This window comes from Lithobates pipiens, unplaced genomic scaffold (assembly GCF_037356315.1).
Source record: "Lithobates pipiens isolate NorthernLeopardFrog02 unplaced genomic scaffold, aLitPip1_a1.2 Scaffold_25, whole genome shotgun sequence".
In the NCBI taxonomy this organism is placed as follows: domain Eukaryota; kingdom Metazoa; phylum Chordata; class Amphibia; order Anura; family Ranidae; genus Lithobates; species Lithobates pipiens.
In genome coordinates, this window is record NW_027507787.1 from 3,240,765 (window position 1) to 3,267,428 (window position 26,664).

A 26,664-nucleotide genomic window follows, 5' to 3' on the forward strand; every position below is an offset into this window, starting at 1 on the left:
ATATCCCGGAACAAATCTTGGGCCTGAGAATCAGGAATAATCTTGAGCACCTTTTTAAACTGGTCTTTTAAGGACTGACATAACGCTATCGCTGCCAGCGCAGGCTGAACTACTGAACCTGCCAGAGAAATATTGTTTTTAAATAGGAATTCCAACTTCTTATCTGTTGGATCCTTCAGCATTTGAGCATTGTCTACAGGACAAGTCAAGTCTTTGTTCACAGAGGATATAACAGCGTCAATTGCTAAAATAACCCATTTCTTATTAAACTCTTCCTACATAGAATAAAGTGTTGAAAACTTTTTTGGAGGAAAAAACTGTTTAGATGGGTGCTCCCACTCAGAATACAAAGGCTTTTTCAGTAATGAATGGATAGGAAAAGCATGAACAGTTTGGGGAGGCTTTAGTGAACCCAAACAAGAAGTGGGCTCACCGACTGACTCCGCTACTGGCAGCAAAAATGTGGCACGGACCAATTCAGTGAGAGATTGCACCAACAATCTTTCTTGTGAACCCAATGCTTCCATATTAGACTATTCAGAAGAGGAGTGGTGGAAGGAAAGAAAATCTCATAATCTATGGATTGCTTTGGATGAGGGCTGGAAAGAAGACTTGGTGGAAATTTTGGGCCAGGCCTTGTACCATGAAAGACTGAACTTGGGTCTTGAAATCGAAGCCTGGGAGGAAAGTGAAGGTTTAGAGGCGATATATCTGATGATATAATATATAGTAAACTCATGCGCTGCTATAAAATAAAAAACTAAAACAATAATTCTGTGATATGGAACTGCTGTAACTACAAAAGGTGTACTCATCACAATATACCAGCTAAAATCAATAATCTGATGCGCTGCCCCTTTAAATGTATGTGCCGACTACAAATATAGGCAATAAACTTCCTACACATACAGCAATTCTATAAAAACAAATATTAACCACTTCAATACAGGGCACTTAAACACCTTCCTGCCCAGACCAATTTTGAGCTTTCAGCGCTGTCGCACTTTGAATGACAATTGCGCGGTCATGCTACACTGTACCCAAATGAAATTTTTATCATTTTTTTCCCACAAATAGAGCTTTCTTTTGGTGGTATTTGATCACCTCTACGGTTTTTATTTTTTGCGCTACAAATAAAAAAATACCGAAAATTTTGAAAAAAATAATGTTTTTTTTTTTTGTTTCAGTTTCAAAACTTTGTAAATAAGTAAGTTTTCTCCTTCACTGATGGGCACTGCTGGGGCTACACTGATGAGCACTGATAAGGCGGCACTGATGGGCACCAATGTGGCACCAATGAAGTGGCACTGATAGGCGGCACTGATGGGCGACACGGATGGGCAACACGGACGGACACTGATAGGTGGCACAAATTGGCACTGATAGCTGGCACGGATGGGCGGCACAGGTGGGCACTCATAGGCGGCACAGGTGGGCACTCATAGGCGGCACAGGTGGGCACTCATAGGCGGCACAGGTGGGCACTCATAGGCGGCATCGGTGTTATAGTAATGGATGCCAATCAGTGCTAAACAATAATGCATGCCAATCAGTGATGCCCATTGTGGGCACTGATTGGCATCCATTATGGGCACTGATTGGCACCCATTGTGCTGACTGGCATCCCTGGTGGTCTAGGGAGGATTATGGCCTTTATTACCTTTTCCCTGGTGGTCTAGTGGCGTCCCTGGTGGTCCAGTGTGGGCATCCTCGGGGGGGCTGTGCTGATAATCGATCAGCACAGACCCCCCTGTCAGAGGAGCAGCCGATCGGCTCTCCTCTACTCGCGTCTGACAGACGCGAGTGAGGGAAAGCCGATCACCGGCTCTTCCAATTTACACTGTGATCAGCCATGATTGGACACGGCTGATCACATGGTAAAGAGTCTCCGTCGGAGACTCTTTACCGAGATCGTAGTTGCCGGGTGTCAGACTGACACCCCGCAACAACGATCGCCGCAATGCGCGCCCCCAGGGGCGCGCAGCGGCTCATAATCCTGATCAGGTCATATGACGTCCGGTCAGGATTATGAAACCACTTTGCCACCGTCAATTCCCTATAGGGCGGGCAGCAAGTGGTTAAGGGATAACATTCAGTGCATTGAATACTATTTAAACATATATAAAATAACACACATAATCATGCTATTTGCTCCCAGAAAAAAAAAATAACTCCAAATGATATTTAAAGCGGGAGTCCGCCGGGACTCCGCGTTTTTTTTTTTTTTAAAAGCCAGCAGCTACAAATACTGCAGCTGCTGACATTTAAAATAGTGACACTTACCTGTCCAGCGCGCCCGCGATGTCGGCACCCGAAGATGATCTCTAGATTGTCTTGTCGGGTGCTGCCGCCGCCATCTTGGGTATGGGAATCAGGAAATGGAGCCTTTCGGCTTCATTTCCCGGTTCCCTACTGCGCATGCGCGAATCGCGCTGCGCAATAAGGATGGTCCCCGCTGCCTCTGGGATCTGTGTGTTTCCCAGCAGGCAGCGGGGCACTTGCGGAAAGGGGCGGGCACTTGCAGAAAGGGGCGTAATCTACGCCCCTTTCCGCAGAGAGCTATCCCGGAAGTGGGTGCAGAATTTAGGGTGGACCTCCGCTTTAAAAAAAAATGCATTTTGAAAAAAAAAAAAAAATGTTTCAGTTATAAAAGGTAATTTTTCGCCTTCACTGGCCACTGATGAGGGCTGCACTGACAGGTGGCACTGATGGGTGACATTAATGAGGCACTGGTGGGCACTGATGGGACTGCCCTGATTATCAGTGCCGATGTCCCTTTAACACAAGCCAGTTATTGGCTCCCTTCTTCTTTCCTTGCACTGTCAGTGCGAGGAAAGAAAAGTTGATAACCGATTTGTGTTTACATCTGTAATCAGCTGTCATTGGATACAGCTATCACACAGTAAAGGGCCTCTGGGATTGGCCTTTTACCCTGATATGTGATCAGATGAGTCCGATCATGGGAGGACGTCCATGTAAGCCCTCCCGGCAAAGTTTGCTGTAGTGTCTTTCGGCTATAGCACGGGCGGGAAGTGGTTAAGAATATAGGTCATATTCACTTTGGTATGATTTTCTTTGCAAATCCGCCTTTGCACCTGCACATTTTTAATGCGTTCTGGTGCATTTTTTTCCCTTTTTTTTTCCTTCTTCTCAATTGAGGATATGTGCGTTCATGTCCATTTTTGATGCACGTTGCCGCATTCCATATAGAAAAAAAAATCCAACATGTCCCACTTTTGTTGATTGCAGTGGAACTGCTGTGAACTAGGCAGTTAAAATCCATGTTAAACACTATCTATGCATTCTTGATCCTGCATCTAGCGTGAACCGGCTCTTGGTGTATTATTTCATGCTTTTCTTAAACATATCAGTCCTTCCTGAACTTTGTTAAAAGCAGATATATTTGATACACTAATGAAAAGACACTAAGGTTTTAAATACCTTTAAAAGAGAAAGGCTAAATGAATCCCGACAGCTTCTCAGAAGAGCCTCACAATCAGTGATAGACTTGGTGTCTAGAGCTATGCCATTAATCTGTTATACAAAAAAGATTTTAGAATACAGTGAAAAACATTAGGCATTCCATTGATTCATAAGTGAAGGCTTGCTGAATAAAGCAAGCAAAATGACAGCAAGAATGTTCAAAGTACAATAATCTATAGCAATCAGATTTCAATTTGCTGTAATCAACTCTGTAAATTTAAAATTTTTAGATTTTTTTTTGATATGGCTTAATGCACTATGTATATGTACATCATTGTAGGGTGCAATGCTTTACTACAACATCACATCTGATAAACCACACTGATTTACCAAAGAGTTGAACTGTCACAATGTTATTAATGCCACAGTTGGCAAATAGGAATTTATTTTTGCCAAAATTATGAAAAGGAACAACAACAACAATAGTAAACTTACAGCCACCACTCTGTCACCAGGCATAAGTGTTCCTTCCTTGGCAGCAGGACTCCCGGGCATCACAGCTGCCACCAGCACACCAGACTCCAAGGAAATTCCACTGTCTGTGGCAAGCAATATAGTAAAAAAAAAAACAGTTTACATCATCAGAAAGCACAGCAGAACACCCATTAGACAGCTTCAGTAGGCTTTTGTTCACTTTAGAATTGCTCCTCTATCCCCATACAAGTCCATGAGAATGGAAAAGCAGATACTGCACCTGTAATGATTTCTGAATGGCCTCAGAATCTTCTAAAATTGTCATATGTCAACGTCTAAAGCAGTGATGGTGAACCTTGGCACCACAGATGTTTTGGAACTACATTTCCCATGATGCTCAGCTATACTGCAGAGTGCATGAGCATCATGGGAAATGTAGTTCCAAAACATCTGGGGTGCCAAGGTTCACCATCACTGGTCTAAAGCATGCGGCATTTGCCCACTGAAGCCTATCTATACATTTAAAGGATTTTAAAGCTGACTAAGACCCCTTTGACACTGAGGCAGTTTTCAGGCATTTTAATGCTAGAAATAGCACCTGTAAAGCACTTTAAAACTGCCTCCCATGGTGCCTGAATGTGAAAGCTAGAGTGCTTTCCCACTGGGTCAGTGCGTTTGCGAGACGTTAGAAAAAGTCCTGCAAGTCGCATCTTTGGGGCAGTTTTGGGAGCTCCCAAAACGCTCCTGCCCATTGCAATAAAAGGGCAGCGCTTCCGAAGCGCTTAAAAAGCGATTCGGAAGCCCCACAACACGGGCGTTTTTAACTCCTTCGGCCGCTAGCGGGGGTTAAAAGCGCTGCTTAAACACCACTAAAAACGCCAACGCATGGGCAGCCCCAGTGTGAAAGGGCCCTTAAAGAACGCAATACATGAAACTGGAAAACCTTTTTACTTATTGCTCATAAAATAAGAAAAATTCACCTTTCTGGCCACCCAAGCTGATCTGAAGAGGAGTGACAATTCGATTGCCTAGGGACTTTCTTCTACGAATTACCATGTTAATGACATCCCCTCCACTTAATACAGCTTTAATTAGCTGCTTGCGATCCTTGTTTGTGAGATCCACATCATTTATCTTCAAGAGGCAATCATTCACCCTGTAATTTGAATAGTTATTACCTAACATATTACACAGTGTTGGTCCAACATACAAAACGTACATATGAAATCAATGCAGTACTGAATAGGAAATACATTTTCATTGGACCATATAGTACATAGAACAAAGAAACTGCTCAGATTGTACAAGGCCATGTATGCACTGCCTTTTATAAATTCTAATAAAGTTAATGATAAAAAACAAAAAAACAAAGAAATAATGGAAGGATTAGGAAATTACTTTTTCCATTATATAAATACACACATACATTTTTATATATTATTATTCACGATTTATATAGCGACAGCCAACAGTTTACGCAGCACTTTACAATGTAGAGGGGGGACAGCACAATTACAGTACAATATACATACATACAGTTGTGCTCATAAGATTACATATCCTGTCAGAATTTATGATTTCTTGGCCATTTTTCAGAGCTTATGCATAACACAAATATTTTTTTTTTCACTCAGTTTTGGCTGAAGCTATTCATTATGAATCAACTGTGTTTACTCTTTTTAAATCATAATGGCAACAGAAACTACTCAAATTACCCTGATCAAAAGTTTACATATCCTGGGGATTTGACAAGTTGACACAAAGGGGTTTGAATGGCTATTAAAGGTAACCATCCTCATCTGTAATCGGTTTGCTTGTAATTAGTGTGTGTGTATAAAAGGTTAATGTGTTTTTTTGGACTCCTGACAGACCCTTGCATCTTTCATCCAGCGCTGCACTGACGTTTCTTGATTCTGAGTCATGGGGAAAGCAAAAGAATTGTCAAAGGATCTGCGGGAAAAGGTAGTTGAACTATATAAAACAGGAAAGCGATATAAAAAGATGCCGAAGGAATTGAGAAAGCCAAATCGGCAGTGTTCAAAATCTAATCAAGAAGTGGAAAACAAGGAGTTCTGTTGAAACCAAATTACAGTCAGGTAGACCAACTAAGATTTCACAACCGCCAGGAAAATTGTTCGGGATGAAAAGAAAAACCCACAAATAACTTCAGGTGAAATACAGGACTCTCTCAAAACATGTTGTGTGGCCATTTTTAAGATGCACAAAAAGGAGGCACTTGAAGAAAGATGAGCTGCATGGTCGAGTCACCAGAAGAAAGCCATTACTAAGCAAATACCAAAGTATCCCGCTTACAATACGCCAAACAGCACAGAGACAAGCCTCAAACCTTCTGGCAAAGAAGTCAACAAGGCCTATGATGAAAGGTACGGAGGTGGATCGCTGATATTTTGGGGATATGTGGGCTACAAAGGTACAGGAAATTTGATCACAATTGTTGGTAAGGTGAATGCAGTATGTCAAAAAATAATACTTGAGAAACATTTGCATTCATCAGCCAGGAAGTTACGCATGGAACGTAAGCGTTGCAAATGCGTGCGGACTAAACCCCTGTTTTTAATGTACAGTTAGACAGGTCAATTTGGTTGTCTGCGAGCTGGTGGTAAGTAGGCTTGGATTTTTCCTGGGCATTCCCCAGGCCTTGTTGTTACCTGATTTAGCCTTCCAATGCCACTTACTGCTATAGCCAGCTATAGATGAGGGCGGTGGTGAGTTTTTTCATACCGTATTTGTATTGGTGCAGCAGTGCACCAAAACCTTTGCAGCCATTGTGCTACGTGCTGGGTGTTTGGTGCGCTGCATGTACCTTTAAGAAGGGGTGGGTTCCCCTTCAGTCCACCTGACCTCATCTATCCATTAGAATGTATGTGCCTCCACTGTGGGGACACTCATACTTTAGTGTTAGGACCACAGATACAAGGGTGCCTTGACGAGGCTCTGTGGCTTACGCATGCGTTTGCAAATGCGTGTGGACTAAACCCCTGTTTTTAATGTACTGTTAGACAGGTCAATTTGGTTGTCTGCGAGCTGGTGGTAAGTAGGTTTGGATTTTTCCCGGGCATTCCCCAGGCCTTGTTGTTACATGGAACGTACTTGGACATTCCAACATGAAAATGATCCAAAACACAAGGCCAAGTCGACCTGTCATTGGCTACAGCAGAATAAAGTGAAGGTTCTGGAGTGGCCATCTCAGTCTCCTGACCTCAATATCATTGAGCCACTCTGGGGAGATCTCAAATGTGCAGTTCATGCAAGACAGCCCAAGAATTTACAGGAACTGGAGGCTTTTTGCCAAGAGGAATAAGCAGCCATCTGAGAAGATCAAGAGCCTCATTCACAAATACTTCAAGCTGTCATTGATGTTAAAGGGGGCAATACATACTGGGTTATGTAAACTTTTGATCAGGGTTTATTTGGGTAGTTTATGTTGTCATTACGATTTAAAGAGAGTAAACAGTGGATTGATAATAAATGGCTTCAGCCAAACACTAACCATGAGTGAAAGAAAAGTTTGTGTCATCATTCATATTTGAAAAATAGCCAAGAAATCAAATTCTGCTAGGGTATGTAAACGTATGAGCACATTTGTATGTGTGTGTGTGTAATGTAATACTATATATATATATTATATATATATATACATATATATACATACACACACACACACACACACACACACACACACACACACACACACCCCCCAATCATCCATAAAATTATGACCACTGACAGGTAAAGTGAATAACCTTGATTAGTTCATTACAATGGCATCTGAAAGTGGGTGGGATATATTAGGCAGCAAGTGAATATGTTGTCCCTGAAGTAGATGCATTGAACACACAAAAACAAAAATTGAAAAAACGTATTAGGTTTGAGTGACTGACAAGGGCCAAATTGTAATGGCTAGACAAATGGGTCAGAGCATCTCCAAAACTGCAGCTCTTGTGGGATGTTCCTGGTATGCAGTGGCCCAAGAAGGGAAAACCAGCAACAGGGTTATGGGTGGCCAAAGCTCATTGATGCATGTGGGGAGTGAAGCTTGGCCCATGTAGTCTGATTCAATAGAAGAGCTGCTGTAGCTCAAAAAAGTTTGTGCCGATTACAAAAAAAAAAAAAAAAAAAAAAAAAAAAAGGTGTGAGAACACACAGTACATTGCAGTTTGTCTAGTATGGTTCTGCATAGATGCAGATTGGTCAGGGTGCCCATGCTGATCCAAGTCCACAGCCAAAAGTGCCTACAATAGGCACATTAGCATCAGAGCTGAACATGGAGCAATAAATGAAGGTGGCCTGGTTTAAATGTTTGAGGAACACAACTCTACAGATCTCAAATCTAGCAGTCCGATCCATGTAGGCCCCACCCTGCCACTTATTATTATTATTATACAGGATTTATATAGCGCAGACAGTTTACGCAGCGCTTTACAGCATTAGGGCAGATTATGAAACTTACACAACAAAGGAGATTAGAAACCTCTAACCCAAGCCCCCCCCCCCCCCCCCCCCAAGTAAAAATAAAGAAAAACAAAAAAGCATAATGAGCTATGAAATACTTACAAAGCTGTTGCAGCAGTCCCCACAAACCGCTCTCATTGCTCTGTGATTGGCCGGAGCTGCAATGACATCACTCCCACGTGGCAGCCGCCATTCACGGCATGGGCTCGGAAGGACCGGCACCAGTCGCCAGTTCCTTCAAAGCGCATGAGCCAGTGATGTCACTGGCTGCATGCACTGGAAATATCTCCTAAATGGTACAGTTTTAGGAGATATTTTCACTACCTTTAGGTAAGCCTTATTATAGGCTTACCTACAGGTAAAAGTTTGCAGAGGAAGTTTACTTCCTCTTTAAAGGATCTGCTACCAAGGATGACTTGGTGTCAGATACCAAGGCATACCTTCAGAAGTCTAGTGGAGGCCATACCTCTACAGCAAATCAAGATCAGGAAGATTATTTCTGGCAAGAGCAAGTCAGAAAGCACTTCCAATGAGCAGACAGAGGGGGGCAAGTCAGAAAGGAAGGGAAGGAAAAAGGTGTGTGGGGTGGGACCCAAAAGAGTGGGCGTGTATAAAGGTAGAGAGAGGCATGGGTGATCAAACAGAGGGAGAGGGAAGGAAAGCAAGTCTTTGTATAAACACTACCATAGTACTAAGAGTCATCAACAGTTTATTATTATAAAAAAAAAAAAAAAAAAAATGTTCCTTCCTTCTTAAACTCAAAAGATATGTACCTTAAGCGGCCATCAGCAATGCTGCCTTTGTCAACCTTTGTCACAAAAATGCCACTGTCCCCTGGAAAGAAGGGTTCGTTCACTCCATCTGCTACTTCAAATCCCAGGGCCTTAAGGTCCATATCCTCCTTTAAAAAAAAAAAGCAGTGTTGGTAACAAATTCTATATACAATGCTTAATACAGACATTTTTCCTGCTCAGTTTTGGACTAACGATATTGTAGTTTAAAGGGAATGTGCAGTGTATTTTCAGTAAGCATGCATTTTCAATTATCATAGAATTATATATTTCTATTGGTGTAAAAGTTTTTTACATAGACTGTACATGTTTTATATGCTCACCTTTTCCTAGACAGACTCAATAAAAGGCTTTGGCCTCATTCAAAAGTACAGACATATTTGTTAGGTAAATACTGGAAACATGCCCCCGTATCCTACAATAGCGGACTATAGCAGCCACAGAATGGAGACATAGATAAAATCAGTTTTTATTGCACACAGATTAAAAACCCCAAACATAAGGGTATAGAAACATACTAAACATGGAATATACAAAATATAAAATTAGTGTGTTTGGTTCAAAATCAAAAACAAACAATGCCATATATATGTGCTATTGTCTGTTCGGTCAACATTTTGCAAACCATTTGGCTTCCTCAGGACCCAGACATAGAAATGATGGATTGCCTAATACATATTAGTAACAGGCATAGACATAACAATGTAATCTGCATCATTCAGCCAAAAGAAATACTGCATGCTCCTACGAATGAGACCCGGTAGTCAACCAACCAGCCCCAACGCCTTTGGCAGGCATAGGAGTACCACGGGCTAGGACCCAACCCAGCACTAGACACACTGACCAGGACAGAGGATATATAGATATATCTATCTATATATATATATATAGATAGATATATCTATATATATATATATATATATATATATATATATGTGAATAAGTAGTCAAAGGAAGTCAAGGGGCCTCCTCAAAATGATATACAAAGCTCAAAAACATACACCAAGAACTTACTTAGATGTAAAACTGTTTAATGTGGCAAAAGGCGTGTTCCAAGGATTGATTAAAGCAGAATGAGCAGTTCAAATATTATTGATATCTCATACCTATAAGGGGATATACAAATTAGAAAGATAATAGGTAAGGAAGGCTCTTAGTAGTCTATGTGAACACACAGAAGAGGTAACAGGTAAGTCACACCACTTACTGCAATAACAAATGGGTAAAGCGACGGAAGAAGCAACGTGCAATCTCTGAGAATATTGTATAATGTAGGGCCCCACAGCAAGTCAACATCGGCCATCACCAAAGTTTTCCATAGGGAACTTCACAAAGCTCAGCATAATTAATCTGAAATAGATAGGACAAATGTCCTTAAAGGGGTTGTAAAGCTTCATTTTTTTATTTTCTAAATAGGTTCCTTTAAGCTAGTGCATTGTTGGTTCACTTACCTTTTCCTTCGATTTCCCTTCTAAATGTTTTTTTTCTTTGTCTGAATTTCTCACTTCCTGTTTCTCCTCAGTAAACTTCACACCATCATCCGAGTGGTGTTTAGTCAGACTGAACAGCTTACTGAGGAGGGACAGGAAGTGAGAAATTCAGACAAAGAAAACAAAGAAAAAAAACATTTAGAAGGGAAATCGAAGGAAAGGGTAAGTGAACCAACAATGCACTAGCTTAAAGGAACCTATTTAGAAAATAAAAAAATCTTAACAACCCCTTTAATAATGATAGATCTATTGGCCCCAATGGACATTGTATCTGCCAGACCGACTCATAAAAGGGGTGGATCTACACTCACCAAACTGTTTCAATATATCGCCACACATGCCGCCATCTGGGGTCTAATATACGCCACCCATCCCCGCAGGGATCACAAATACGTTGTAGACGTAGGTATTGGCTGCAAGGTGTACTTCTAATAAGGGGGCGTGGGATGGGCACTTTTGCCTTGGAGTATGGTATTGCCAGCTGTGGATTTCTGATAAAGTGACTTTGCAATCAACCCATCAGAATGTTTAAAGATTCTGAAATCCAAAAATGGAATAGATTGTACATCATGATGCATAGTACATTTCAAATTGAAATGGTTGACTTCTATTATGCCCATGAATTCCAACAGTTCTGGTTTTGTACCAGTCCAAAACACAATTACATCATCTATGTAACAATAACAAATCAAAACATGTGGCCGGAATCTAGCAAACCTCCCCTTGGAGAAGACTGCACGCATAGTCATCTGATGCCAACTCCTTCCTCCACCTGGCAGTCTGAGGAGTTGTGTCCTCATTTTCTGCTCACAAAGTACCCATGGATACACGCGGTGGCGTGCGCAAATTGTGCGTGAGCGACATTGGCGGGTCGTTGTGTGATGGCATCATTATCATACACGATCCCTGTTATGATGGGCGGCGAACGGTGCGGTGAGAGTAAATAGAACCAACACCGATGGGGCAGCCTCGGTTGGCGGTGTGTGTGGTGATATATTGAAACCGTTCAGCGAGTGCAGATCAACCCCTTGTATAAGTCAGTCTGGCAGATGCAATGCCCATTGGGGCCATTGTCGCCAAAAGATCTATAATTATTAAGGACATGTGTCCTATCTATTTCAGATTAATCATGCTGAGCTTTGTGACGTTCTCTATGGAAAAACTTTGCTGATGGCCCATGGTGACTTGCTGTGGGGCCCTACATTATACAGTATTCTCAGAGATTGCACCTTGCGCCTTCATTCATTATTGCAGTAAGTGGCGTGGCTCACCGGTTACCTCTTCTGCGTGTTCAAATAGACTACTGAGTAAGAGCCTTACCTACATCTTTCCAATTCGTATATACCCTTACAGTTTAAGATATCAATCCTGGAACTGCCGATTCCACTTCAATAGATTCTTGGAACACGCCTTTTTCTACATGGAACAGTTTAACATCTACAGTATCTCAGTACACCCCTCACATTTTTGTAAATATTTTATTATATCTTTTCATGTGACAACACTGAAGAAATTACACTTTGCTACAATGTAAAGTAGTGAGTGTACAGCTTGTATAAAAGTGTATGTTTGCAAGCCCCCCAAAATAACACACAGTCATTAATGTCTGAACCGCTGGCAATAAGTGAGTACACCCCTAAGTGAAAATGTCAATATTTTGTGTGGCCACCATTATTTTCCAGCACTGAGCTTCACAGTTTGCCACTGGAGTGCTCTTCCACTCCTCCATGATGACATCACGGAGCTGCTGGATGTTAGAGATGTTGCACTCCTCCACCTTCCGTTTGAAGATGCCCTACAGAGGCTCAATAGGGTTTAGGTCTGGAGACATGCTTGGCCAGTCCACCACCTTTACCCTAAACTTCTTTAACAAGGCAGCGGTCATCTTAGAGGTGTGTTTGAGGTTGTTATGTTGGAATACTGCCCTGCGGCCAAGTCTCTGAAGGGAGTGGATCATTCTCTGCTTCATGTCACAGTACAAGTTGACATTTATGGATCCTTCAATGAAACGGTAACTCCCCAGTGAGGGCAGCACTCATGCAGCCCCAAACCATGACACTACCACCATCATGCTTGATTGTATGCAAGACACACTTGTCTTTGTACTCCTCACCTGGTTGCCGCCACACACGGTTTACACCATCTGAACCAAATACGTTTATCTTGGCCTCATCAGACTACAGGACATGGTTCCAGTAATCCATGTCCTTAGTCTGCTTGCCTTCAGCAAACTGTTTGCGGGCTTTCTTGTGCATCATCATTAGAAGAGGCGTCCTATTGGGACTACAACCATGCAGACCAAATTTGATGCAGTGTGCAATGACAGGCTGACTCTCCACCCCTTCAACCTCTGCAGCAATGCTGGCAGCACTCGTACGTCTATTTCCCAAAAGTCAACCTCTGGATATGAGCATGTGCACTCAACTTCTTTGGTTAACCACGGCGAGGCCTGTTCTGAGTGGAACTGGTTCCATTAAACTGCTGTATGGTCTTGGCCACCGCGCTGCAGCTCAGTTTCAGGGTCTTGGCCATCTTTATGTAGAGCAACAATTCTTTTTTTCAGATCCTTTGCCACGAATTACCATGTCGAACTACCAGTGACCAGTATGAGAGTGAGAGCGATAACCCCAAATTGAACACACCTGCTCTCTATTTACACCTGAGACCTTGTAACACAAAATGAGTCACATGACATGGGAGAGGGAAAAATAGGATTTTTTTACTCACCGTAAAATCCTTTTCTCTGAAGTTCATTGATGGACACAGATCCATTAAATCTTGACCGTAGGGTTATCATGCCACCTCCAGGAGGGGACTAGGCAGAACATGTAATACATGTGAAAACAGAACTGTACAGTTCCGCCCAGGGGGCGGTCCCTCTGGCTATAACCCCTCAGCCTGCTTCCTGCAGCTCAGTCTGTCAACAAGCAGTATAACATAAAATAATAGGAGGGGTGAGTGCTGTGTCAATGAATGCCATTGAAAAGGATTTTACGGTGAGTACAAAAATCCTATTTTCTCTTTCGTACATTGATGGACACAGCTCCATTAAAACTTGACCGTAGGGACATGCCCAAGCAGTGTCAGAACGAGGGGTGGAAACAGCAAACATAACTTCACCCACAGCCAGAGGCGCTCTTCAACGGAGGAGTTGCCATCTGAAACAACCGGATCAGAACTTGCGGACAACGTATGCATCAGAATGCATTTACAACCGAGATGCAACTTTCTCTAACATGAAGAAACAGTGTAAATTGCAACAATTACACGGCCGCCTGCAAAACATTGTGGCCAAAGCAAGCATCTGAAGAAGATGTGCTCACATCAACTTTGTAGAACTTTGTGAAAGTATGAACAGACGACCAAGTCACCGCCTTACACACCTGGGAGACAGACGCTTGATGGCTGAAAGCCCAGGAGGTCCCAATTGCCCTGGTGGAATGGGCCGTGACAGGAAAGGGGGCACCTGCCCTTCAAGATGTAAGCCTGGACCATGACCTGTGTGAACCACCGTGAAATGGTGGACAACGAGACAGCGAGCCCTTTTTTCGGACCAGCCACTGAAACGAACAGAGATTCTGACTTCTGGAAGGGAGTCGTGGCAGACAGATATACTCTTAGGGCCCGGACCACGTCCAAGGAATGGAGGGCCACATCCTTACAATGTGTTGGCTTAGGACACAGGGATGGTAACACAATGTCCTCATTGAGATGGAAAGCCAAAACCACCTTTGGAAGAAAAGAAGGTTGCGGACGCTATCCTCGCAGATGTAATAGCCACTAGAAAGAGTCAACGAGCCGAACCCCTTGCACAAAGGTGCTTATCAATGAGTGACGCCAGGGGTCGTTTGTAAAAAGACAGCCAAGGCTGATATCTGTCCCTTGATGGTTCTTAAAGCCAGTTTCTGGTCGACTCCTCACTGTAAGAACAGCAGGATCCTGGAAATGAAATAGGTGCGCGGACGCCACCCCATCTCCTTACACATGGAGAAATGAGCCTTCCACATACGATAGTATATCTTCCGAGGAGAAGATTTTTGTGCCCTCAGCATAGTGGAGATTACCGAGTATTCAACAGCCATGCCGTTAAAAACCAGCGACGGTAAAGCAGGATGGAGTATCGGATCTTGTGACAGAAGGTCTTCTCACATCGGCAACCAGCAAGGAGCATTCGCTACCAGGCATACTAGGTCGGCGTACCAGGGACGCCGGGGCCAATCTGGAGCGATCAGTATCACTAGAATCCCCTCGGCCTCCACTCTGCAAAGCAGACGTGGCAACAGTTTGAGTGGAGGGAAGGTGCAAATCAGCCGGTACTGCTCCCATGGAGCCACCAACGCATCTGACGTGTTTGCTCAAGGAGCTCGACCTGGACAAGAACCTCCGCACCTTTGGATTGAGCCGAGAGGCCAGGAGATCCATATCTGTTGTGCCCCACAGCAGGCAAAGAAGCCTGAACACCTCTGCGTGCAACGACCATTCTCCTGGGTCCAGCATCTGACGACTTAATTAGTCCACCTGCCAGTTTTCTAATCCCGGGATGTACATGGCCGACAGGGAGGACCGGGGGGACAGGGAGAGAGGAAAGGGAGAAGAGGGCCCTTCCAGGGAATGCCCAGCTACTCTGTCCTGCCGAGACAGGGAGAGCTGTACTTACCGTCAGGATGAGCTGGAGGCATCCCATCACAGACCCACACCCAAGCAGTAGGGGGTGGCTGTTGGCCATGGCACACTGTGACAAAGACATCCGTAGTCCGGCCATATGTGTGCCCCGGAGCATGTAGCTCACCTGCCGCCCTTGGAGCCTGAGGGGCATGTCGTGGCCGACCCAGTACGTAGCTAGGGCCTGCTCACGCTCGATGGCCGGGCTGGGGAGACAAGGCTCTATATTTATCCAGCCTGTCACCCAGCCAGCTGTTGATAGCAGCACAGGATCAATATCTTGCTCAAAAGGCAAAAATTCCAGAAAAAAAACAAAAAAACAAAAAAAAAAACAGGACCGATGGTCCCGGCAGGAAGCCTATGTCCTTCTTCACTAGGCAGGAAAAAACTGAGCTACAGGAAGCAGGCTGAGGGGTTATAGCCAGAGGTACAGTTCTGTTTTCACATGTATTACATGTTCTGCCTAGTCCTCTCCTAAAGGTGGCGTGATAACCCTATAGTCAAGATTTAATGGAGCTGTGTCCGTCAATGAACGAAAGAGAAATGGCTAATTGGGCCCAATTTGGACATTTTCACTTAGAGGTGTACTCACTTTTGTTGCCAGCGATTTAGACATTAATGGCTGTGTGTTATTTTGAGGGGACAGCACATTTCTTCAGTGTTGTCGCATGAAAAGATTTAATAAAATATTTACAAAAATGTGAGGGGTGTACTCTCTTTTGTGAGATACTGTAAGTTCCTGGTTCAGGTTTTTTTTTGAGTTCTGTACATAATTCTGAGAAGGCCCCTCGGCATCTTTTGACCACTTATTCACTTCTTTATATGTAAAAGGGCAGCTTTTCTGGTCAATGTGTCTATGCTGGGTTGGGTCCTTGTTAGTGGTACTCCTATGCCTGCCAAAGACATTGGAGCTGGTTCGCTGACTGACGGGTCTTGTTGGTAGGAGCATGCAGTATTTATCTTGGCTGAATAATACAGATTACATTGTTATGTCTATGTCTGTTACTAATATTATGTTTTAGGCAATCCATCATTTCCAGGTCTGGTTCCTGAGGAAGCCAAATGGATGGAGTACAAACGCACAAATTTTTTATCTTAGTAAATAAAATCATATACTTTTTATTGTACAAGGTCTTAATCCTGTGGCCACTATAGTAGGATACTGGGGCATGTTTCCGGTATTTACCGGACAAATTTGTCCCACTTTCATTTTTTTGCAGTTTTTACTGCACTGAAATAGGAAATGAGTAGATCAAACACTAAGGGATGCTCGAAAAGGCTCAGCGTTACCCCTATAAGAATATACAAAATAATAATATGCAGCAATAACACCAATTTAAGTTATTGTGGCGCAAGAGTTGTTTTCTTGTAATAGAATTTGGCTCAGTGTTACCATATAACTATTGGGATAAGACAACCACACAGGGAGTGTATAGTTTTAAATCAGTAGGCTGACTTATTGACATGCATTGTGAGAAGCAACAGTAAAGCACAATAATTGAGTAGCACCCCACAACAGGAAGCCAAGGGTGCGTAATTGGCACAAAAATGCATGATATTAATAACATATAGCACAGTTATTAAAAGGAGACGTATGACCAAAGCTTTTTAGGCTATACTTCTCCTATGGATCATAGGAGTGCAGTTCATTCTGAACTCCTGTGACCGGTTTTCAGCCGGTCCAGGCTGAGGAAAGATCTCAGGTTTCACCCAGATGTCAGAACGGCAGCTGGCTCAGACTCTCGGCGCACTACTGAGAACCTGAACCAGCTGCTTCCTGCCCTCCCCAGGCCAGCGGTCCAGTGAGTGCTTGAAGGGAGAGTGTCGGTGACGGAGAGAGATAGCTGAGTGCTTGATCACTCAGTTCTCACTGCAGAGCCAGCAGGGGACAGATGCAACATTAGATCGATGCTGAATTCACCTAGGCAAGTATAAAGTTTTTTTAATATTATATATACAGACACACACACACACACAGACCATTTTAAAGTTATAGAGTTTAAGTTGCAAATGTGCCACTCAACAGCGCCTTTTCTTGTTTAATTCCTTCCTACTTACCCTCTCTCGCTCAAACTCTACCACTTCCGTCTCCCACTCCAGTGAGTCTGTGTCAATTGCAGAATCATGAGAGCTATGAGCCATAAGCTGCCGGAACCTGGCTTCTTTCTCAATGTGATTATCCATCTTTTCTCTTAAAGTGATAAGAGTACATGATTAATAGTGAATGCAATCATAAAAACAAAATGTCTGTATATGGACCACAAACTGTTTAGAGACATCTGGAGCTTAGAAGCAAAAACAGAGGAAACTAAATTATACAGCTAGGGCTTATTTTGGTATTGTATTCAGAAATACTCCTAATATAAAGAATTCTTACCTTTAAGTCTACATGTAGATGGCCCTTTATGTGGTTGCCTGAGCCTAAAGTGCATTATGCTGGACTTACTACAGATAGAATACAGAATGACACGCCCCCCCCGCTTAGAAGGTTCATTAATCCCTATGAGTAGTGGTCCTATACTGTGCATGAAAGCCTGGCATTTTTTTTTAAAGCGCAATGCAAACAATCCCAAAAGGATTATATTCTATGGTTGCAGAAAACAGCCTTAAGACGTTTATCCAGAGGGTGCAGAGTGTTTGCTAAATGGAAAAAAGTAAAAAACCAGTGTAGGAAGATGAAGCTCCTTTACAGCTACCACAGGCTGAGACTCAATCTGATATACATTACAGTGAGATTTGTATATGCCTTGATTTTCATAAAGAAGCCTTGACAACATACTATTTATAGTGGGCACATGGAGTGCTAAGAAAATTTGTAAAAAAATAAGTTTTGGCCCTTAGAGTTTCCTAATAGAACATACGACTTGAAGGCTCGAATAACGAAACCGAGCCGATTCAGCCAGGGTCCTAGTAAAACCTTACCCCGTTTATTCCCCTCCCTCTCCCCCTTCCAGTTCTTTCACTCTTCTCATTCCCCACTCTTCCCCTCTTCTTTTCTGACTATTTTTTTTCCTTTCCATACTTTCTTATAACCAGTTATCTGCTATAAGATGGAGATGGAGAACAAGTTTACTTTAACTGAAGGGATTATTACACATAAACTGAGATGAACAAAATTATATTCCAGTCATAACGTACATCTAAATCGTTATATTTCTGTGGCTTTATTCCCTTCTTCCGCTTTTTCAAAATGTTGTTGCTGCTATTATGTTTTTTATTTTTTATGCAGCTGTGATATGTATGTATTAAAAGGGATTGTAAAGTGAATAAAAAAACAAAAAAAACAAACAAACATGTTATACTCACCTCCACTGTGCAGCTCGTTTTGCACAGAGTTGCCCCGAACCTGCTCTTCTGGGGTCCCTCGGCGGCTGTCTCGGCTTACTCCTGCAGGTGCTTCTCATGTTAATGCGAGCTCCCTCGCATGGTGAGAAGCATCTGCGGGCGCGCTCCCGTGATACAGCCTGCGGCTATAGCCGCTCGCTGTATCACACGGCCCCGCCCCCCGGCGCTCCGCGTCAGTGGATGTGATTGACAGCAGCACGAGCCAATGGCTGCGCTGCTTTCCATCCATCCACTCCAGCCAATCAGTGGCCAGGCTGAACGGTGGAAAGGACGTCGGGGGACGAGCGTGGGACTTTCGAGGGGTGAGGTAAGTAAAACGGGGGGGCTGGGGGCGCCGGGACTGTCAGATGTTTTTTCACCTTAATGCAAAGAATGCATTAAGGTGAAAAAACATTTACCTTTACAACCCGTTTAAACTGTCTTTTCCCACGTTGGGCGTTAATAAAAACTACTGTATATTTGGAAAAAAACAAACAAAAAACATACGTTTTTCTGGGCCAATTTACCCGCTGCTGTGATTTTTATTGCAAAAATTCTCACTAAGTAAATTGAGATATTTACTGGCTCCAAAAGTAATGAATGCAAAACAAAAAGTATTCACCCCATTTTCGCTGGTCTTTAACCAGTTGCCGACCGCCGCACGCCGATGTACGTCGGTACAATGGCACGGGCAGGCATAAGGACATACATGTACGTCCCTTGCCTCCCGCGGGTCGGGGGCCCGATCGGGCCCCCGCCCGGTGCCTGCGGCGGTCGGTATTCGTTCGGGAGCGATCCCGGACGAGGGGACGGCCATTCATTCATGGCCACCCCCTCGCGATCGCTCCCGACGAATAGAAATCCCCGGTGACATCACTTCCTCTCCTGTAATGTAAACACAGGAGAGGAAGTGATGTATTCTCTCCTCCGTGTTGGTATTTTTCGTTCCGACACGGAGGAGAGCGGATCAGTAAGTTGCACCAACACTCTACACACACAGTAGAACATGCCAGGCACACTCACACCCCCCCTTTACCCCCCGATCACCCCCCCAATTACCCCTGCCCCCCAGTCACAGTGACACCAATGTCATTTTTTTTTTTGCATTGGTGTCATTTGTGACTGTAATAACTGTTAGGGCACTGCAGTGCAAATCACATCCGATCTCTGTGCGATTCGAGTTCAGCCATTCGCCGCACCCGCCGCAAATTCGCACGGGACCCTTTTTTTGGCCCGCAGCAGAATCGGATCGCATGGGTGTTCACACCATGCGATCCGAGTTTGCAGATCGCACTGCGATATGCGAACTGATCTGGGGGTGTCAGTAACATTTCACTGACACTCCCAGCAGTTCGCATAGGGCAGTGTGAACTGCCGCCGGGAGGCATGCGATGCGGGAACCCGCCGCGGATTCGCGGCGTTTCCGCATCGCTCCAGTGTGAACCCAGCCTAATAAGCGATCATTTTTCTGATCGCCGTATTAGTGTCACAGGTGACGCTAGTTAGGCAGGTAGGTATTTAGGTTCGCCGCAGCTTTTTATAGCGCCAGGGACCCCCATATACTACCGCATAAAGCCCCCTGATTGCCCCCTAGTTAACCCTTTCACCAGTGATCACCATATAACTGTTACAGGTGACGCTGGTTGGTTAGTTATTTTTTTATAGTTTCAGGGCACCCGCCATTTATTACCTAATAAAGGTTTAACCCCCTGATCACCCGGCGGGTGTCATTTGTGACTAATAACTGTTAGGGCAGTTAGGGTTAGCCCCCTTTAGTTCTAAGGTACCCCCCTAACCCCCCCAATAAAGGTTTAACCCCGTGATCACCCCCCGTCGCCAGTGTCACTAAGGCTGGGTTCACATTGCAGCGGTTTATGAGAACGGATGTGATTCGCACCGCACTGCAGTGCAAATCACATCCGATCTCTGTGCGATTCGAGTTCAGCCATTCGCCGCACCCGCCGCAAATTCGCACAGGACCCTTTTTTTGGCCCGCAGCAGAATCGGATCGCATGGGTGTTCACACCATGCGATCCGAGTTTGCAGATCGCACTGCGATATGCGAACTGATCTGGGGGTGTCAGTAACATTTCACTGACACTCCCAGCAGTTCGCATAGGGCAGTGTGAACTGCCGCCGGGAGGCATGCGATGCGGGAACCCGCCGCGCATTCGTGGCGTTCCCGCATCGCTCCAGTGTGAACCCAGCCTAATAAGCGATCGTTTTTCTGATCGCTGTATTAGTGTCACAGGTGACGCTAGTTAGGCAGGTAGGTATTTAGGTTCGCTGCAGCTTTTTATAGCGCCAGGGACCCCCATATACTACCGCATAAAGCCCCCTAATTGCCCCCTAGTTAACCCTTTCACCAGTGATCACCATATAACTGTTACAGGTGACGCTGGTTGGTTAGTTATTTTTTTATAGTTTCAGGGCACCCGCCATTTATTACCTAGTCTCACTAGTGTACCCCTAAATTTAGGGGTGTCTACTTTCCAAAATGGGGTCATTTGGGGGGGGTTTGTGCCATCTTGGCATTTTATGGCCTTCAAAACTGTAACGCCCTTAGAAAGCCTGAAGGCGGTGCTTGGTTTTCGGGGCCCCGTACGCGGCTAGGCTCCCAAAAAGTCCCACATATGTGGTATCCCCATACTCAGGAGAAGCAGCAGAATTTATTTTGGGGTGTCATTTCACATATGCCCATGGCATGCGTGAGCAATATATCATTTAGTGACAACTTTGTGAAAAAAAAAAAAAAAAAAAGTTTGTAATTTTCCCGCAACTTGTGGCAAAATATAAAATATTCCATGGACTCAACATGCCTCTCAGCAAATAGCTTGGGGTGTCTACTTTCTAAAATGGGGTCATTTGTGGGGGTTTTGTGCCATCTTGGCATTTTATGGCCTTCAAAACTGTAATAGGTAGTGAGAAGTGAACTCAAAAATTTACGCCCTTAGAAAGCCTGAAGGCGGTGCTTGGTTTTCGGGGCCCCGTACGCGGCTAGGCTCCCAAAAAGTCCCACATATGTGGTATCCCCGTACTCAGGAGAAGCAGCAGAATTTATTTTGGGGTGTCATTTCACATATGCCCATGGCATGCATGAGCAATATATCATTTAGTGACAACTTTGTTAAAAAAAAAAAAAAAAAAGTTTGTAATTTTCCCGCAACTTGTGGCAAAATATAAAATATTCCATGAACTCAACATGCCTCTCAGCAAATAGCTTGGGGTGTCTACTTTCTAAAATGGGGTCATTTGTGGGGGTTTTGTGCCATCTTGGCATTTTATGGCCTTCAAAACTGTAATAGGTAGTGAGAAGTGAACTCAAAAATTTACGCCCTTAGAAAGCCTGAAGGCGGTGCTTGGTTTTAGGGGCCCCGTACGCGGCTAGGCTCCCAAAAAGTCCCACATATGTGGTATCCCCATACTCAGGAGAAGCAGCAGAATTTATTTTGGGGTGTCATTTCACATACGCCCATAGCATGTGTGAGCAATATATCATTTAGTGACAACTTTGTGTAAAAAAAAAAAAAAAATTTTTTTTGTCATTATTCAATCGCTTGAGGCAAAAAAATAAAATATTCAATGGGCTCAACATGCCTCTTATCAATTTCCTTAGGGGGTCTACTTTCCAAAATGGGGTCATTTGGGGGGGTTTTGTACTGCCCTGCCATTTTAGCACCTCAAGAAATGAGATAGGCAGTCGTAAACTAAAAGCTGCGTAAATTCCAGAAAACGTACCTTAGTTTGTAGATGTGACAACTTTTGCGCAAACCAATAAATATACAATTATTGACTTTTTTTTTACCAAAGACATGTGGCTGAATACATTTTGGCCTAAATGTATGACTAAAATTGAGTTTATTGGATTTTTCTAATAACAAAAAGTAGAAAATATCATTTTTTTTCAAAATTTGCGGTCTTTTTACGTTTATATCGCAAAAAATAAAAATCGCAGAGGCAATCAAATACCATCAAAAGAAAGCTCTATTTGTGGGAAGAAAAGGACGCAAATTTTGTTTGGGTACAACATTGCATGACCGCGCAATTACCAGTTAAAGCAGCGCAGTGCCAAAGTGTAAAAAGACCTCTGGTCATTTACCAGCAAAATGGTCCGGTCTGAAAGTGGTTAAAGTGTACCTGTCAGTTTAAAAAAATTAAATAAATAGACAACACTCTCCACATGAATGAATAGTGCTCATATCTGCAATAAACATGCTGCTCTGAGATCCATCATGTCACTGCAATAAACTGAAACCTGACTGAATGATGTTAAAAACCAACTATGAACTTCAAAACTCTTTCAAAAATAAATAACTACTAAATAAACTCTTTGCCCTGAAAAGCAATATCATAATGTGCTTGTATGAAACTTGCCTTTAAACTAAGCCCTAAGGCAGTGTGCTGTCTCTGCTGACAGGGCTTCCATCTTCACCTGGTCTTCCTACTGGGTTCGCGGGCTCTGGTCCTTTTAATGGACAAGCTGTGATGTCACTCCCACGCATTCACGGGGGGAGTCGCTGTTTATGGCACAGGGCTCTGAAGGAATGGCACATGTATGCCGTTCTTTCAGAGTGCATGCGCCAGCGACGTCACCAGCGACTACACAATTAAATATCTCCTAAACGGTGCACATTTAGGAGACATTTACAGTACCTTATTATAGGCTTACCTGTAGGTAAAACATCAGTATATGGCCTTTACTACCACTTTAATTTAAAAAAAATAAAAACAGTGTAAGGGCAAGCAAAATTGTACAGGCCTGAATGATCTACAAGTCACGAAAAAGATTTGCACATTGTACTAACTTCAGCTCCTTCAGTTCTCTCGAGGCATCATTCTTCTGTTTGCGCATGTCATCAAGGTTTCTCAATGCTTCCGCTAGCTCACTGACCGCTCGATCTCGCTCTCTGCGCAGGTTATCACACAGTGTACTGCATGAACAAAATAAAAGAAATATTAAATAATGGAGCTGATGTATTAGCAAACGTATATTCAGTAAGTTATCATTCATCATCTTACTAGCGTTACTTGCACATGTGAAATAGCAGGGTTTACCAAGCCAGTCATCAGGAACAACCAACAGGCTTTTACAGATCTTTTCTAAATTAATAATTTGTCTCCATTAACCTGTGTCTAATAAAACTGGTTGTGTAAAAGTCTAGAAATCCTGATCCTGAGTTGGGAAACACTAAATTGGACCATTCCATGACTTTCTTTGATGTGCAACCCACATTTACAAGAAACCAAGCAATTTCTGGATATTTATAGCTTACAACAAAAATGATTCTGCACCTTATACATAGCCACTGTAAGCAACTCCAATTTTTATGACCTGTCCTTTGCCTCAATTCCAATCATTTTCCAACTCTTGTAGACTTCACCCTCCAGGACATATTTAAAATATACCCAATAAAACCACCAAGCTAATCAATCATTCACTCCCTGGTTCTCTCTCACCTTGACTATTGCCACGCTGTTGTCATTGCTCTACCTCTATACAGGCTATTTCCACTTCAGTCTATCATGAATGCTGCTGCCAGACTCATCCCCCTTACCCAACCACTCCTCACTGCCAAACACTACACAGGCTTCAGATAATCCAACTAATAAAATTAAAAAGACTAATATCACACAATGCCATTCACAATTCTTCCCCAAGCTATATCACCAATCTAGTCTTACTATATCACCCAAACCATCCTCTCTGCTCTTTCCAAGACCTCTTGCTCTCTAGCCTCCTATGTCCATTCTCGCTTACTGGACTTCTCTAGAGTCTCTTCCATCCTTCAGAACTCCCTACCTCAATCTGTCTATCTCCTTGTCTGTCCACCTTTAGGTGATCCCGGAAAACTCAAATCTTCAGGAAAGTCTCTCTTACCTTCATCTAACTACTGAACTGTTATTTTGTAAAGAGCTGTACAAACTGTTGGCACTACATAAATCCTGAGCAACAACAACATTACCAGTCACTTTAGTCATATTTGGTTGACATTCATTTGCTCTTCAAGGTCACAGCACATCACTAACAACTGCATTTGATTTTAAGAGTCTGACAGTGATCAGCTCCAGGCCAGTCAATTTGCTAAAACACAACCAACCCATCTGCCTATCTATAAAACAAAACACAAAAACTGCAGGGCTTAACCACTCAGTACAGCCTTGTAGTATTCTATGCCAGCATCATATGTATCCTCTTTGCTATAGTTTTGTGACTGGCACTGCTTGTAGTCAAGACTCCTAGGATGAAATAACCTGCAATATGTGACCATTCAAAAGCTCAGTCACAAATCTGAAATCCATCTACCCATGAAACCAGGTCACCTAAAAGTCAACTAATGGGCAGAGAAACACATAATGCTGTATTTATTTGAAAAATTCTATGCTTGTCTGTTTTACTGGTTCAAGCCATACGCTAGGATGCTGAATGCAGTTTACAAACATGGAAGATGTCTGCTCATCCAGAAAATAAATGTAAAATATTCACCTGGATTCAAACACAGTATAAACGCCAATCAATATAGTGAGGTTAAACCATAGTTCATTAAAAGGCAAGGATGTAATTATGCCAGCCACAATTATGTTGTTCGTTACTCTCCATATTTCCTAGCCCCTGTATGCATCTTCCTGTAGTCCACTGCATATTGTTTATGCATGGTGTGAGACTTGTGCCAACAGCCATCCTCTTTACAAAGAGTAATGTTGCCATGTACCCATATAGTCACATTATTAGTATGTTGAAGTGTTGCTAATGGGTTCCTCTAACAATTACTCTATGCATTTTTTTTTTTTTTTTTTTTTTTTTTTTTTTTTTTACTGTAGGAAACTAAAGCTGGTTATTCATAGATAGAATTGGAAATTAAAATGTGTACGAAAATTGTCAGAACATTCATATGTTATTCAAAAGATTTTGTCTGCTTTTATCATTTGATTTTGGAATGAATAAACTTTACTGAACAAAAACGACATACACTGTCGGAAATGAGTTTGTTCAAGAAAAATTTTCCATCTCGCTGCTTCAAGTATTCCCATCACTTTGTTTTTTTACCAAACGTCGATTTGAGCCATCAATTAGAAAAATGTAACTTTCTTAGAACATTCTTTTTCTAAGAAATTCTGTTCAAAATTCTACCCATCTATGGCCAGCCTAAGTTAGCAATAACATGTTTTTGTATGCATACAGTAATTACAGGACAAATTAAATAGTGCTCTACTGTTTGCCTACCAAACCAAAAGTATACTTTTCTGAAGCCTTGTGCTAAATATTATAACATTATTTGTGCATTGGCAGATATCTACCATCTTTGCAAAGATAGCTTTGTCTATCTCCTGTAGGCTGCTGAGCACATTTGCTTCTGCACCAACCAAGCACTATATTTTAAAGGAATGAAAAGGACCATGCTCTTAATAAAAAAACAAAACAAATAAGCAATAAACAATTATTAGTGTACAAGGTCTCTGGTATCCAAATCCTGAATTGAAGTGCTCATTGCGAATATTATATATATATATATATATATATATATATATATATATATATATATATATATATATATATATATATATATATATATATATATATATATATAAACAATTGTGCAAAACGTCCATAATATTGAATCCTAATTAAAAAGCACAGTGCCAATAAATACAAACATGAAGGAATGTGACACCCAGAATAGTGTTCTTCCTCTTTTCTCTCTACTGGGAGACACAACGGAGCAGAAATATATGACCTTTTCTCCAAACAACCCAATTCTATGAATGAAACAAAATGGATTTTTGCGTTAAATACTTTGAATCCTGTTGGTCTCAATTTAGACAAAGATTTGAATTGTTATATTTCCGATTGTTAATATATTAGTTTTCATTTGTTTTTTGAAGGTTGGTAAGATTTATTTGTGCTTGCACTGGATTGATCCAATTATTGGGTTATATGTGAGTTTCATCGGTATCCTTTATCTTTACCACAAAGTGGCCCTGTACCATCCACTTAATAGTAGAGGATGGCCCAAATAGAACTCCTAGCT

At 42.6% G+C, this 26,664-nt stretch overlaps 1 protein-coding gene across 4 annotated transcripts in view; it reads right to left on the bottom strand.

The window, feature by feature from the left end:
- DLG5 (discs large MAGUK scaffold protein 5) overlaps positions 1–26,664 on the bottom strand; it is a 208,791-nt gene that overhangs the window by 81,606 nt on the left and 100,521 nt on the right. For all 4 annotated transcript variants that reach the window (XM_077453970.1, XM_077453969.1, XM_077453967.1 and 1 more), the window contains 6 exons: positions 23,443–23,568; positions 17,372–17,504; positions 9,144–9,271; positions 4,878–5,053; positions 3,919–4,022; positions 3,442–3,534 (listed from right to left, as the gene is read on the bottom strand). In XM_077453970.1, the coding sequence (XP_077310096.1) occupies positions 3,442–3,534; positions 3,919–4,022; positions 4,878–5,053; positions 9,144–9,271; positions 17,372–17,504; positions 23,443–23,568 (760 nt within the window). The remainder of the gene's footprint in view (positions 1–3,441; positions 3,535–3,918; positions 4,023–4,877; positions 5,054–9,143; positions 9,272–17,371; positions 17,505–23,442; positions 23,569–26,664) is intronic.